The sequence below is a fragment of the Mastacembelus armatus genome, chromosome 3 (genome assembly GCF_900324485.2).
Source record: "Mastacembelus armatus chromosome 3, fMasArm1.2, whole genome shotgun sequence".
Classification (NCBI taxonomy): domain Eukaryota; kingdom Metazoa; phylum Chordata; class Actinopteri; order Synbranchiformes; family Mastacembelidae; genus Mastacembelus; species Mastacembelus armatus.
The window spans coordinates 21735803-21752763 of record NC_046635.1 but is presented as its reverse complement, the minus strand read 5'-3'; the positions used below and the strand labels follow the sequence as shown (position 1 = coordinate 21752763).

Below are 16961 nucleotides of genomic sequence, written 5' to 3'. Positions count from 1 at the left end.
AGAAGCATTAGCCTATATTCTGTTCCGTACAGCTGTCAGTACAGAATACCTAATCCCGACATACTGTACATACATGTACAGTACAACAGCAGCGGAAGGATTGTAGAAAATGCTTACATGTATTAACTTCCTCAAAATGGGAGATGACTGCGTTTAGATGGTTTGCTAGAACTCCCATGTAGTATTCAGGCTGAGATGAACATCATTTGATCATATATATATATTATTATTTTTGTATATTTTTTAAGCTTTCTGTTGCTAGTTTGCAAGTGTTGAAATTCTCACCATGACCTAATATAGAATTGTACTACTGAGTCAAGCTGCTGGGATGTTATGATATCAGGAGCCCAGATAGCAGCAGATTGCACAATGAATGAAAAGCTTTAACTTTTTCCCACTGCTTCATCTCTCTTCTCTTTTTTATCACACAGTCACACATTATTTCTGTGACCTTTCCCCGTATATTCTCTCACCACATATGCACACACTTCCACATCTTGTGCCTCTCCACATGTATTATCTCTGGGAAGCCACAGGCGCCAAATCTCTAGCTCAGCGTGATGTTAATGGGGGTAAAAAAATAAAAACACTGCTATCATACTGACACGCAATGGCATCTTCCCTCTCACTTTACAAAATGCATCTATAACATGTAACAAACCCACCTCCACCTTCCCACAGATGAAAACATGTCTTGTAGTCCACACACACACACACACACACACACACACACACACACACACACACACACACACACACACACACACACACACACACACACACACACAGTCACGGGCCTATTCAAACAGACTTGTGCATGAGCAGGTATGTCTCTAGCGAAGAGGATGTCCCTGTAGGCTTGTTCATATAAGACCACATTAGAGACTCAGAGTGTGAACAAAGATTCCCATTCTAGTCAGTCTACATCTTCTCCTATTAGCCAACAAGTCTGTCAGACAGCAATTCAGTTCTTCAGAGATCAAGAGGTCAGCCTGCTGAACAACATGAAAGTCCCGTAAATGTCAGCAGGTCAGCCAGCAAAACAGATTGTTAAACAAATCAGCCATATAAAGCAATATCTGTTTCTTTATTTATAATCTCCATTATTGCTCCTAATTGAGGTACCCTGATTTTTGGTTGCCATAAACTGCTCTATTCAGATGTCAAAAGATTGTGACAAAAGAAACATGACTGTGATGTTCTCTTTTTCATCTTCTTGTATCTCATAAGTCTTTCTGCAGTGTTAAGATAAAACTAAGAAATATCCACAGCAACACAAGTGATATTCACTAAAATGTATTTTGTGAAATACAGCACAAAAACTATTGAACTCAGAGATGTATGGGGTCCATTTTCCATTAGAACAGAAGTGCACACAGTATGAAAAGCTGAAAAGACTACTACATTTGTATTGCCTCTCTATAGGCTTCTCTGGTTAAAAAAAAAAAAATACAAACAAATACTCTACTGTGTAGACATTCTTGGAGATGAAGAAATTCTTTAGACATGATAAGCTGGTTTAACTAACTTGACCAGTTATTACTTTAACAGCAACACATGTTTAACAGAGTTTGCAAAAAAGCTTTCATAGAAATGGTATTAAAGCCATTTCAGGACCCAGGTTCGTCTAGCATGCTGTGCTAAAGAGCTGTCCCTTCTTTCTGGTGTCCCTGCCTCCTGTGGATAATGTTGCATTTCACAAATCCTCTTTACAGTGACACTTCATGGTTGCCATGCAACATGCCCTTAGAAGTGTATCTGACAGTGGGGGCTGTAATGTTTAAAGTGACATCACTTCCTGCAAAAAACAACACCAGTATATGTCCACTGTCAATGTGAGTGGCTGACAAATGTGCCAAGTCAGAGAGAAAGTGAAAAGAAGAAGAAGAAAAAAAAAAAAGCAAATGACATTCAGAACAATAGGGAATAGCACATTATAAAGCAGCTGAATGGGACACAACGTTCTTCGACCAAATAAAAGCTGACTGGGATACAGGCCTTGCTGAGCAACAGTGTCAAATCACCAGGCAGCAGCTCAGCAGCTGACAGCATATAACAGGGCTAGAGCATCTTTCTGATACCCATATGGGAAAACCTGAACTGTGAAACGAGATACTTGAGGGCTGTGAAATCACTGATTGAGCCAGTACAGACCGATGGTGAGGCAGCTCATCGATACTGCTATCTACTGCAGGTAAGCATGGCATTTAAAACAGCAAGGCAGCTTGTCTAAAGCTTAATATGATGAAAAGTAGTTTACATGCCCAAATACAGAATTACAACAATACATCTTAGCAATGGTCACGGCCTGTTCTACTCTGCTGCGGCTGACACGCAGGACCACCCAGGGGTTTACCAACACCAGTACTAAGGAAAATGCTCCCTTTGGCTGGGTAGCTTCCTCACAACACTTCAACTCAAATGACAGGGAGGACAAACAGACTTTCAGGTCAAGCTCTCACTAAGAAAAAGAGGTCTGAATGTAGACAATTTTAGTCCACAGAGACAATGTCAAGACTTGCTGATGTGAAGAACTTTTGCATATCTAGACTTTGTATGCCATATAAATCAAGTGTTTTAGTACAGAATGCTGACAGCCAAACCTGGGATACTACAATGACTCAGGGCCTCAAATGTTTTATTAAATATACTCTGACAAAGAAATATTGTAATTATTCATCAGCTCACATATTGCCCAGGAGGAACATCCTATATACCGTTTGATTTAGTCTTCGAAGGTTGGTTATTTTATACAAGTCCGCTTTAATACAAATATGTGTACTTTAAGGCACATTAGTAAATGCCAAAGCATTTGGCAGGAAGCTTTGTAAACAACTGCCATATAATTTTTGTTGAACCAAAAGAACAGAACTGTAATCACTCAATCTTTTGTCATCAGAGAAATTGATGCAAAATAATTTATTGCACATGGATCTTTTCCATTTTTTAAAAATATAAATGTATAAAATATACAAGTTTAGAGAACTAGTGACTGATTATCCAAATACTAAGCAACAAAAATTCAGCTGTGTGCTGGTGATCTAATTAGCAAACTATTATAAATATCCACCCATCCATCCATTATCTATACCCGCTTATTCCTAACCAGGGTCACAGGGATCTGCTGGAGCCTATCCCAGCTCTCTTTGGGTGAAAGGCAGGGGTACACCCTGGACAGGTCACCAGTCCATCACAGGGACCTATTAAGAATTAAAAGTTAGACTACTCTACCACTATTTCTTGTAGAATATTCATAACTATATCACTAGTGTACATGTTTGAACGTTAAGACAATTACCATTTTCTGAATTTGAACCAACAAAAGTATTGCTTGTCTATAATTAAAACAGTAAATGACAAGGAAATTGGAGAGTTGTCAGCACTTAGCTGCAATTAATGTACATTGAATTATCTTGACACCAGAAACAAAACAATTGATTCATATTAAAACACATTTGTATGTCCAAAAAAATATTTTGCTCATATTCTTATTTTTTTTCCACATGCTATTACTTAAATTACGTAAAACTTTCACTAACACAGATCTCGCAATAAATATCCATTTTCAGTTCTCATTCCTCCTAATGCATTTAACGCATAAGAAGCCTTTTTGTCTAATTTCACAAGCGAACATTCTTGCTACCGACGGAGATAAAAGTGATTCATTCACCTCCCCACCATGATTTAAAGAGGCCATCCTCCAGACATAATCTTGCATCTCTAATAGGACTAGAGCTGCCCCTGATCGGACATTACATATTGATCTCGGATGATAGCCTACCACAAGCTGTTTCCTTAGAGTTATAGTCAGGTTGCTGGCTTTAAGACTGCTTGCTTGGTTTCCATCCTCCTATTGTGCCAAATAACCACCATCCCTTGTCCCCCCAGTATTGTCCTGCCCTACTTGGCAGCCTGCCACTGGGAGAGAATGTGTGATGGCTTGATTTTAATAGAATCAAGATATGATAGTGTTTTGCAGGCCAAGACTGCAATGTGTTACCTCAGCATCTTAGATTGGCCTTCACTGCCTTTAACTTGCTCTACTTCAGAAATTCATATTGTGTGTGACTGAGTCATCCTCAAAACTGCTGCTAAGTGTGTCTGTGTGTGCGTGTTTCTCATCCTGAGGGGATTATTGAGACAGTAGAGCTGGTCCTTGTCAGTAAGTCCCAGTCTTATGAATGGAAGGCTCTAATCTCGTTGCCACACAGCACACAACTGGAAAACAGCAGTAATAGCACCATCAGGCCCCCTCTCAAAGACAAATACTGTATCAGCAGAGCACACATGGACACATGGGGGATTTCTGCTTTATTTAGCAAACATTTTTTTAAGAATCGGGCAATGCTGTCATTCACACAAATGCATACACCCAAAAAACACATACACCTGCATGACATTCAACTCAAGGAAATCCAACACAGACCCACAACCATGTTCGTATATCAAACATGAGGACATAATGTAAACACGCACACCTACACACCCTCAAAGGGTTAGCATTTCCTAATAAAATAGTGAGGGGGGAAAAAAGAGATAAGATGGCCAACAGGCATGCAGTGAAATATGAATGGCTATATGCTGCAGCATATACGCCAGACTTAAACCTCCATTTTCTATCATGTAATTGATCTCACGAGCACCATTTTGTTTGATATTTTCCTGCTACCGTGCTGCATTGTAGTATCAGCAAATTTAGAACATGTCTGCTCACAGGAAACACTGGATGCACAGCTTTCGGCATGCTGGAAGAACCAATTTAATATTAGGGGAAAAAATGTAAAGAAGGAGGGGGAGGGAGAAACAAAAAAAAAAAAAAAAAAAAAAAGGGAATGAGCGGCACAGTGCTTTCATCTGATAATTATATGAGGTTATTTTTCAGCAGGTAGGCTGCTTAGAAAAGCAAATTTCAGTCTGCAGAGAGCTGCGAGCACTCAAGCCTGGCCTATAAAATAAACCTTGGCACACCTGAGGGTAGATTTTGTTTGTAAATATTTTGATACATGATATAAGACTATGGCTAACTAATAATAATAGATTGGGACCCTTTAGAGGATGAAACAAATCTACAATTTATAGTAATTTCTTCTACTAAAAACTCACACCACACTAGTATGTATACTTTAGATTTGCTACACAAAAACAACTCAACAACCTAAGTGACATTTGCAACACCCTTTTACACATTTAGTATCTCTTTCAATAATAAATCTATTATCTAATGAATTTCATACATGATTATGATTTTATATGCACAGAGTGATATTAAGTTTACACTAACAACTTTTGAAAGGAAATACTGCAGCCGAGTGAATTCGAAGCAGCATGAAAGAAATCTGTATTATTGTTTTTTGTTTTAATAGATAATGTTGACTCCCTGGGGTTATTTGGCTTTCTAGCAGCAATGTGCAAGAGCTTCTGTGATGACACACTGATTTGTCTGAAGGCTATTAAATACAGGAATCTATGTTTAAGCTTTGACAAATGTGCATCACAGATTATAATTCTATGATAAAGAATGAAACAACCCATACTTAAATTTTAAATCAACTCCTATAATTCTGGAAAAGTTCACATTAAATGCAACATATCACACTAAAACATCAGTTAGACTTTTAGTTAGTTAGGTTGGATTTTCCCTCATGGCCGTCATATAACAAGCTCTGCTCTTGATATTAAAGCTAAGAAAAAGACTACAACATTTTTTTGGGAATGTATCATGGTGTAGTCAACTTGTCACAGCGGCTGACGCATCCATACATTGAACTTTCATTTAAGTTTTTCAGGTGAGATTTTCTTAATAATGGCCGTAACTTGCTTTCCAAATGACTGGTGGTAAACTAGCAAAGTAATTCAGAAGCCACTTAGTAGCAATTTAATGGAAGTGATGATTCAAGGGGAAACCCTGACGGTACAGTGGTCGCAGAGAAACAGATCCTTAAGTACATAGACAATTAGGATAATAGTCTTATCTCAGGCTCCATTCCCAGTTTAAAGAATAGCCTGATGCAACGGTAGAGTGAGCATACACTGAACACCAAATACACATACAATTCTGCACACATCCTCAATGGAGCAGAGACTGAAGTAATGCAGAAGGTTAGTACCTTTGCAGCTGAGATACAATAATATTTTATGGAGACATCCTGGGAGGTGCATGCATGCAAACAGGACTCTCATCATGCACGCAGGCCGTCTCTATAACCCCACGTTAACAACAGAACAACTATCTCTGCTCTCAGCTGCGTAGGAACACATTTCAACAACATGTATGTAGATAAACAAACACACCAGGTCTCACTGGTGGTTTTGTGGTAATGTCCAATGTGATGCAAGCCAACCCAGATGAGTCAGGGCACTGCCAGCATTCCATCATTGACTTTGTCAACTTTGTTTCCACTCCCAGATATCAGTACTGACATTAATGAGAGGGCCTTGACAGGTAAGCAGAACATGGAGGTATAGTCCAAGGCAGAGGTTCAAACACAAAACACTGAGGGACATTCATATCCAAATCTTTTTGGACATGACATCATAGATAGAGTCTTCTGCTAATTATTACAAATTCACAACAGCAGATACTGGAGTGACCTGCCATGAGACTTGTTACCTGTTACAGCCAAGTCAGTACTGTATTACAGTTAATATCTTTGGTCAGCTAGGTTGGAACATTTCCTCCCTAGAGTAAGATGTCACACACTTTTGTGTATGTACTCCAGTCTCTAAGGAGGTCAGTTTCATCTATCTGATTTTTAGACATGTACTGTATTTTAATTTTTAAAGTTACACAATGCATATTAATGATGTTAAAAACAGTACAGTGGCCTATTTTGTTTAATTAAAATTATTTTAGAGTATAATCAGGTCATCTGATGTTCAGACCAATACAGTAGTATTTATGTTTTAGTTCTTTTCTGTTTACATTACAGTGCCATGTGCCTGTGACTGATCATGTACTGACTTCTGACATGTAGGCCTAGACATGCCTGCCTCAATGAAAGCAGATTTGCTAGTTTGGTACACAACAGAAGTAAGTTTATACAATAATTATGTTATAAATGATAATTTGATGTCAATATTCCACCTCTGTAAGTTTAAGTTTGTTTTTTTTTTTTCCATATCAGCATGTCATCAGGGGCCCCATTTATGTTGCTACCCCTGCTTTACCATTAAATACAGGAAGAGCTTTGCTAAAATGTTTATTTTACTGTGCTGTTTCTAATGAGTAGAAAAGTAAAATCCCTATTAACATGAGCTTTTGCCAGTTATGAATTTTCACACCTCAGATGAAATATTCACACACTCCCACAAGCCTCTTGTCATATACAGACAGCTATACGTCATTGCCACATTTTGTACTGAGGGCCTGTACGTTTGAACTTCTTTTCACAATTGAAACAAAGGGAGAGGGTTACAACTGTAAATGATCACTATGGCCATATCCTACAGGGATGTGATAAGATTCTCCTCTACACATATGCAACCAGAATATTAGGGCCACAGCATCACACCATTCAGATTTCATTAGAACCACATTTAGATTTGTCCTGATTTCTTTTGTTAAAATTAAGCATATTTGATAAAACTGTGGGAACTTTAACTGGCCTGATGATCACTCAAAATAACACACACAGGATTTCTATGTTGACCTGTTTTGTGCGGGCCACTGCACACTTAGTTGAGATATTAAATATTCATTGAGATGGTAAAATTGGGGCTAGCAAACTCTAAAAACAGCCTTTGGTTGTGTTGAGAACTTTAAAAATTAAGTGAAAAGAGATGTGCCAGTCTGACCAGTCATCTAACCAGACTGATTTAGTTTGATGTGTTAAAAAGGCTGGAATCCATGATGTAATGAGTGCTATAAAAAGGATAACTGAAACAATATTAGGGTCTGTAAGCCTGCTGTGCTGCCTGCACAATGATCTGATGCTTTTTCTACATATAGGCCAAGTATGTTTTCACAAATAAAAATGGGCTACATAGCTAATTGCCCCCTTACAACAAGGACTGTCATTAGTGACACATTTGAATGACAACCTGCAGAACAGTTGTCAAATGCCCTTCAAGACTAACATCTTAGATAGCATGGTTTTATCAACTCTGTCTCCAAGCATGCAAAATAGTTAGGAGGTAAAGAGATCTGTCTTTTCATGCAGGTTGTGAGTTAAATAACATTGTGAAACACAACTTTAATGTAGTGAGAAAAACTACGCAGGTTAAATGATGCCACCAGGTAACCAAAACAGCCAAGAGCGTCTCCAGACAAGCACACCCAACTGAAGCTGAAAAGCTGGTGGGACTCTATCACCATGACTGATGCCTCCATAATCTCCCTATTCTCCCAAACATCAGCACTGCCACAACTTTCTCATTATCACGCACACACACACCAAGCAAAATCCATTATCTGCTACAGCTTTACTCCCTCCGTATAGCTCATCTAATTACTAATCAGCGCAGCTGCCTGCAGATATTATTGTTGACCACTGTCACTCTAGCACTCGGCTTTAAAAATACAGGCCTACTCAATGACGGTTTAAATTAATAACACCATATTTTGCCTGTGCAATCTGACATTGCCATGTTTAAATATTCCCCTTTTTTCTTCTCTCTGCCTCAGCCCTCACATCTGCACCAGCTGATATTTCAATAGCTTGTGTTGGGTGTGGCTTATAGCTACACACTGCGTATAGCAGTTAAACAGGGGGATGGGAGGCAGATTATGGTATTTATACATCAGAGCTACTTGCCTGAAAATACTAGGCAGTACTGTCTCACACGTGAAAGCAGCCTTTGTTTCCCCCCCATGTCTGTGCTGATCACTGAGCCTGGTTAATTGTTATAGCGTGCAGTAAATTCTGTTGAACTTTGAGCTTCCTTCTTAGCAATAACAGGCATAAACTGTATGGTAGTAAAAATGTATCAGCAAAGTCAACCAGTACACAAGCAGTGTAAATCAGTAAAATACTGCACTACTACTCCATAAATCACAAATAAAAAAATAAAAAAAATCTCAACGTATATTACTAAAGGCAATTATACATTTTGTAGCAAATATCAAGACGATACTAGTCCAGGCATCAGGTGTGAGTAATCAATCCAAGCATACAACAATGTATGCACACTTTAACACGAGAATGCTCCAAACAAACAATCTAACACATATCTAAATTACCAATTAATCAAGCTTTGAATCTCAGCTAAAGCCCAATGGACTTCTATTTGGACTCTTAATGAGACTGACTTTCCCTAAGGGAATAGATTTTTTTAATAGTGCTATCAATAGGTCACATGGAGACAGACACACAGCATCTTGTCAGACATAAACAAACAGCAGCAAATGTGGCCTCTTGGGGAAATAAATAAATATATATATATATATATATATATATATATATATATGAGAAAGACCAACCATACCACTTGTAATTAAAAACTCAACTATCCCTTTAGATACCTCAGGCTCGATAGGATCAGGTTTCATTTTATTTGTTCTTTTTTTTTTTCCCCCAACCCAAATCAGAGCAAGTGAAATGAACCATTGTGTTAATACTGCACATCTGCGTATCTGGTTCTGCCAGTATTTTGTGACATTTATCAGTTTGCCCTAGGTCATGCATATTAATGAATGCAGAGGAAGTGAACTGGCTTCAAGGTCTGCAGTGAAGAAAACGTTAAACCTTTTTTCAGTACAGGTGTTGAATAGTGTTGAAATTATTATTGATGTACACTACATTGAAACAACTACTCGGTCAACTGAATCCCTCAGTAATTTGCTGATTATGACTTCACAAATACTTTGTCACTGTAAGACTGAGATAGAGCTCTGCTCTCCAGGATAATATAAAATGCATTTGTCATTATCTTTGTCATAATACAGAATAAATAAATTATAATAATTATCCAGAATTAAAATCAATACAATGATTGATTATAATAATAAATGATTATTCCAGCTGCCTCTGGGTGACATCGCCTAAACAGTACTGACACACTGGCAGGCTGTTTATTCTTACAGTGGCATATGTCATTGCTGTTCATTTGGGCTCATGAGCTGCTGCAGTGGTTCAGGTTGAGTTAGAGGAGATCAAAGCTCAACTTATTGGATTATTTTTAACAAATGACAGTACACAGCAGTGGTTTACAGAACAGTATTAACAGTTCTGACTACATACCCAATCTTGGCCTTCTGTTTGGGCTTGGAGGAGGGTACAATGCAGGCTTTCCTACAGGTCTTCTCTTTGGGCCGGGATTTGCCATTTCCTTTGTGATCACGGTCACGGTGGGTCTTATACTGTGAGGAAGAGCTGGGGAAGCTCTCAGGGCTCATAACTCGGGGAATGTTTTTCTCCCCACGCTGCTGGGCCTTAGCAATAGCCTCTGATATTATCCTATTGGCCTTCTCCTGCTTGTCCTGCAACGTTGGCTCCATCTGATGATGCGTCCTCCGTGGCGTCCTTTTCTCTGATGAGGAGCTGGATGAAGATGAAGATGAAGAGGAAGAGGAGGAGGACGATGAGCTGCTCTTCATTGGGGGACTGAGGACCCGTACCTGGCTACCAGGACCATTAGCGTTCTTTCGGGGCTAAGGAAAAAGAGAAAAATAAAGCATAAATGCAATGATAATTAATATTTAGAATTATGGTCTCCTTTTAGGCAAATACATATTACCAACATGATGTCATCTATTGTGACGACTCAACCAAACCCAAACTCAGATGCTATGGTATACGTGCTACAAAAGGAGTTAGTGACAGATCCATAAACTTGACATCTGGCCCTTAAGAAAGAGCTGGATGACTGAAGCTGCTATACAAAACTAAGCTTTAGCAGATTCTAGGACCCAAGAAGGACAAACAAAACAAGACAGGACAGGACTAAACTCATATTTATTTCATGGCCACTTGTTCTACATAGACAGGTAAAGGCTTTTGACCACTTATGTAGTCTTTATGCACATGAAAATACCATATACCATTTATGCACATGAAAATACCATATACGCATATGAAAATACCATATAGATTCATTTCTATCCAGGTTTGGCGTTAAATCTAAGTTTTTTTCCAACAGTGGATCCCACTTTACTAAACAACAGGCTGAGGGTGAGTGTGATAATCACACATGACTTTTTATAATAGTGTAAACTGCTGCAACACCTTTATCCAATTACTACATATTGTATTCTTGTGATGTGACCAATGCAATTATAACTCATTCATTCATAAAAACACAATCATCTGTATGAACCACCCAGACACCAGAGTTCAGTGCATTTCCCTTCTCAGATGCTGAGAGATGAAGATTGGACCTGTCTCCCTCTACATGATGCACTCTTCAACTTCAGCTCTACCTTCTAACTCTACCAGGAACCAATCAGTATGGGACTGGCCAATATTTCCCCCAGGAATTAATTTAGAGCAGGTTAAGAGGGCTTTGAAACTCTGAAACCATGTGACATGAAAACTTTCTGAGCCAAATACAAATGAAATTTGTGAAAAAGTGCAGTAAGCCATTCAAAGAAGGGTAAACACTAGCTCAGTGTAGCAGGTTACAGTGAACCTCACGGACATAAATAATCCAGCCTTCCTGATACATGATAATATGTGAATAATAGATGGCGTGACTGCGGTTATGCCAACAAAAGCACCCTGTGGCGGGCCTTGAGCCCAGTGGAGAGGAAACCCATAAATGGATGACCTAATCTAAAAATGTGCTGTGTATGCCTGCATGGCCCAGGTGCGGTCGGTTGCCTTTTTTCCCCCCATACTGCTAGCTAAATAAAGAGAATTAGCTTAAACCTTACTAATAAAGTAGGGAGAGGGAGTTGAATAACTAGAGATTCATGCAGAGGGAAGGAAAGAAAACACACACACATAAACACAACGGCTGCATTATGATTTTCACGTGCGCAGTGCTGCTGAGGCTATTAGGAAGAAATTTACTGGATCATGCTGGAATGTTCTCACTCAAGTTAATGGTAAAAAAAAAAAAAAGAAAGAAAAGAGGGGGAGGGGTTGAAAGTAATGCTTAAGAGCGGAAGAACATGAGGGCACAAGAAAGACGTACGAAGAAGAAGAAAAAAAAAAACATGAAAACAGGCTTCTATCAGAAAGAGGGAGAACAAGAGGAAAGACAAAATGCACCAAAACTGAGAGCATTGCAGCTGTGTAATGCATCTATAAATAACTGAAATTACAGCCTGCCAGCACTGCGGTGATTTCAATCTCTCAAGCAGCACGTAGTCCCATGAAAACGGTGGGGACCATTACAGCCTGTGAAAAAGGTAGAGTAAGCTCCATTCGAGCCAGGCAGATTTCCCTCACTCTCATCCCCATTTCCACATGTACTGAGCTGGCTGGTGACTGACAGTTTCAACTCATGGACGACAGACACACACACACACACACACACGCGCGCGCGCACACAAACACCTTATGGTGTACATGAACTACAGTGCAGCACAGGTTGGTGAGCAGTTCAAAAGGAGGACATCAATGAATAGACAGAGGGGGTAGGGAATGAAAATGTGCTATATCTAGTGTGAATTGACAAGGTGTAGCAAAGTAAAGCAAATGAGTATGGAATTGTAAAGGGGGGGGGGGGGGGGAGCAGCAATGAGTTCAAGATGGCGGCAGTGCAGCATGAGCCAGTAGCAGAGGAGGTTGTTCAGTTCCTGCCGGCCCCTCCTCCTCCCCCCTCGTCCCTCCTCCCAGCTCTCAGAGCAGCTCACTTACCCTTCCTCTTGGCCTCTTCACTGTAGACATGGTGTTTTTTTTTTTCCTTCCTCTTTCCTCCCCCTCTCCAACTGGCTAACAAAAGCCTTGCCCTTTCGCCGGGTTTTTTCTCTCTCTGTTGCTCGCTCACGTTTTCTCTTACAAACACACTCACTCTTTCCTCTTCAACAGTCGTTTTCTCTCACTCTTCCTTGAGCTGTGTGTCCCCCCCTCCCCTCCCTCTCTCCTTGTTTGCCTCCCCTCCTCCTCCCCGGTCAGCTCTTCTCCTCAGGCAGCGTGAGTGTGCTGGAGCCGTTCGTCTCCTCCTCCCCCAGCAGGCAGGGCTCAAGAGGAGTGCATGGGAGCTCTCTCTCTCTCTCACCCTCGTTCGTCTCTTCACAGGGTGATGAGGGAGCAGCGCTGTGGGCGGTAGAGGAGGTGCGTGGCAGTCCAGGAAGCTCTCATTCTGTTGCTGCGTGCTGCTTCACTGTTGTCCGGCTTCACACAAGTCTCCCTCACTCTCTCTCTCCCTCTCTCTCTCTCTCTCTGTGTGTCAGAGTTGCCTTCCCCTGCCGCCTCTCTCCTCCCCTCTCATTGATTCTTCTTTCCGCCTGCCTTTAGTGTGTGCTCTCTATGACTTTCTAAGCCTTCTCCCTCTTATTTCACGTTCTTTCTCGCTCTTTCTGCTTTGTTGTTTTTTCCTTTTTGCGCTTCTCCTCGTCTTCTTCACCAGCCAGAATAAGAAGGTAGGTTAATCCTTTTATTACACACAAAAAAGGCTTTTGCGTTAGCTTGCTCGCTTGTTTGACCGGTTGTTTTTTTCCTCCTTTTTCCAACTTGTCTTTTTCCTCGTTCTCCCTCGCTGCCCTCCACTTTCCCTGGCTGGGGTGAGTATGGCGAGCTTGAGACTCTGGCAGGCAGAGCGACGGAAAATGAAAGCACAAAGCAGCAAAATGCATCAGCATGAATATTAGAGATGTCGTTAAAACCCAGACTCGTTTTTCTCTCTCTCTCTCTCTCGCTCGCTCACTCGCTCTCTCTCTCTCTCTCTCTTTGTAAGGAAGTAGGCCAGCAGATGGTGCTAGCAGTTATTACATTAACTTTCACAACTTAACCCCTAAAGTACTAGATTTCTCCCACACCAAAGATTGTCAACATTGTAGCTTTTTTTGTCGACATGTAGGTTATTGCTAGCAATGCGCTGATCTATTTACGGAGCAGCATCCACTTGAGCTTGACGAACAAACACAATCCCAAAAACCGAAACACATTCCTGACACAAACGACCAGAATGTTATTGAGAAAAATAGGTATTAGGAAATGAACACAGCATATTTTGTACTTCCTAACCATACCAGACACAAGCAACGTGCACTGCCATCTCCGGTGGTGAATTCATGCACTTGTGAGGTTAAGGTTTCGTCACCCTGCTATGACTCAGGGGAAGGAAAAAAAAAATCCAGCAGAAACTAGGATGTGTCCAAGACTTGCAGGACTTCCTGTGTGCCACGAAATATCTTGGAGGAGCGAACTGGTCTATCAGAGGACTCCTGTCAGTCAGCGTGATACAGGGACCATGTGCAATGGCTGGCACATGGTGTTGGAAGTTATGCAGACACATGACTGGCCTGGAGCCAGGTACAGTGCACAAGCACTACTGGGTCAGGCTGGAGTTACCGACAGACACTCCATCAGCTTTTAAATCGTTATTTACTGTGAAAAACAATTTGAACGTGATCCTTTCCCAGCCAACACCCTAGTGACCATTTATGCAGCTGCAGACCTTAGCATTTGTGAGCTGCCCAATTCTATCAGGACTACTAACCACATACCTGAGACAATATAAATGATATGCTTTTGACACCTCGTCTGAGAAGAGCGGCACAGATGGGCAGACCTTCACAGATCAAATGCTGATAGAAAACATAAAATACCAAATTACCATTTATATATATGATTGTAGTATATTGATTTAATTAGGGAAATGTGATGTCTACATCTGTGATGTGATGTCTACATTTCCACCTTTTGAAATACAAGTTGTCAATACAGATATCTTTTCAGGTAAAGCTGACTACATACTGATGATATTGGCTGATAAAACAACACAGGACTGGACATCACCCAGGATCTACCACAAAATCATTAAAAGTAAAGTGTCAATCTTAATATCTCCAAGGATCCTTGTTATTTTGTAAGTGTGAAATGTTCTTTATGCACTTCTGTAAAACTGACTTTGAGGTTTGGGGGAACATGTACCATTCAATGTTACTTTGTTTTGCTTATTTCTGTGCAACTTATATTGTGGCCCAAAGCAAATGACACTTTTGTGACTTTACTTTATGAACCATGGGTGAATGTGTGTGGGTTATAACAAAATTCAGTGATTTACTTTGCACATTGAACAGATAAGTAATAAACTTTTATTCTACAGACCAACTGCAAACGTGTGAACATCCTTATTTAAATGTGTATGTCAGTGCATGTGAGTGTACACGCAAGTATGACAATGACACTGGAAGTTTTTGCACTAGAGTGCTTTGATTTGTGCAGTTTTACATTTTTTGAAGCTTTATATCTCATACAAAAAAGAGAAGAAACTGCCATGTGTGCATAACATTGTCTGTTGTTTCCAAGAGTATACACCAGCTGCCATAAGGTCCACCAGCCAGACTAGGCCTTGGAGTTTGGACTTTAAAGCAGACCACATGTAAAACGGGAGCTGAGCAACAGCGTTCTCTCCAAGCTAAACAAATCCATTGTCAGATAATGCCCAACAAGGTACAGTGGCCTAAAGGTGAGCTTCAACTACACCCACACATATGCATGGACAACAAGAGTGCAATGAGTGCTAAAACTCTACTTGGCCCTTTTCAAATGAACAAAAACTAGTCTCTACTAAACTGTCACGAACCGTCAAAATGTGCTGTAGACGTGTATAAATATTTAAACTTTAGCAATTACAAAAACAATAGCCATTACATCATGGTGTAAAAAGAAGCTATGAAATTAATAATTAATTTAATAATAATTGTCACCGATACATTACATGCAAAACCCAGAAAAAGCAGCTGGCTATTAGCAATAAAATGTTTTTCTCTTCATTGGACAGGCCTGTGTGATAACTTGATAACAGTCAACAACATACCTAGGCTTCAACAGTCACATAGTATGAAGCCACAGTTCTCTGGTAACTAAACAGTTAATATGCAAACAAGCCTGGCAGCTTTGTGGGAGGGGGAGTGGCTTCCTTTAAGGACAGATGAGGGAGGGGAAGAGGAAGAGTAGGGGAGGGGAGAACAGGGAGGGGAGGGGAGTAGCAGAGCTGGTGAAAGGAAGCTAGTGGGGGGAAAAAAAAGTGTGTGTGTCTGTCTGTGTGCATGTGTGCAGAGAGGTTGGGTGGCTGCAGAGGCACAGGTGTCTGTCTCTGAACACTCCATTACTTCCTCATCAAAGGGCCTGTATTAGTGCACCACTGCTCTCATTTCTTGCCTGTACCACTGTGAGTCTCCACTAACTCACCATTAGGGAAATGAGAGCTGAGCGCTAGGAATGCAATGACTGAAAATGACAACACGGCAAGCACCCACCAGTGCTTCAGAGTCTACAGCAAGCTGCTACTCTCACACAGGCGAAACGCTCGGCTAACTAGAATCTAATGACATCATTACCACATTATGAATGGTGCACTGAATGACAAAAAAAAAAAAAAAAAAAGTCAATGTCAAGATCATCCAGGACACAGGTTCAGGCCTAGTGATAGAATATTAGCAGAGAAGCTACAAGGTTATAATATCATTCAGCAAAACATCAAGTGCACACAAAATCATGGGCACCTGATGAGTGCGACGTGTTTTATTTTCTGCAACAAATTTTCAATTGTGTAGCAACCTGACAGCACTTTCCCAATATTACAAAAAAGTGTAAAAAAAAAAAAAAAAAATTGAACAAGAAGTTAATCAGAAGAACCAGTGTCAGTATGCTCATTTTGTTTAATCAGCGAACAGCTAAACAAAAAGTGGGCATGCAAATCCAAGTGTTTATCAGTTATACTTGGTAACCTTCAGGCTAAAGCAAGAGTCTGGTGGGTCCTCCCACTGAAAATTTTGAGCTTAAAATTAATTGTTTTCTACATTCTGGTGCCTTTAAAAAAGGTAAATACCAAAGTGAGTACATTACAATAGCATTTTTATGTAAAATACTTTTAACTGTGATTGAATAAAGAGAATAGAAAATAAACTG

The 16961-nt window shown here is 40.2% G+C and overlaps 1 protein-coding gene across 6 annotated transcripts in view; it reads right to left on the bottom strand.

Annotated features, from left to right (window-relative positions):
- Positions 1-16961, bottom strand: part of chd9 (chromodomain helicase DNA binding protein 9) — a 65454-nt gene that overhangs the window by 32552 nt on the left and 15941 nt on the right. For 5 of the 6 annotated variants that reach the window (XM_026293399.1, XM_026293400.1, XM_026293401.1 and 2 more), the window contains one exon: positions 10179-10588. In XM_026293399.1, coding sequence (XP_026149184.1) covers positions 10179-10588 — 410 coding nt within the window. Of the gene's footprint in view, positions 1-10178; positions 10589-12740; positions 12917-16961 lie in introns of those variants that run through there. The other variant, XM_026293404.2, reaches the window with a different exon arrangement.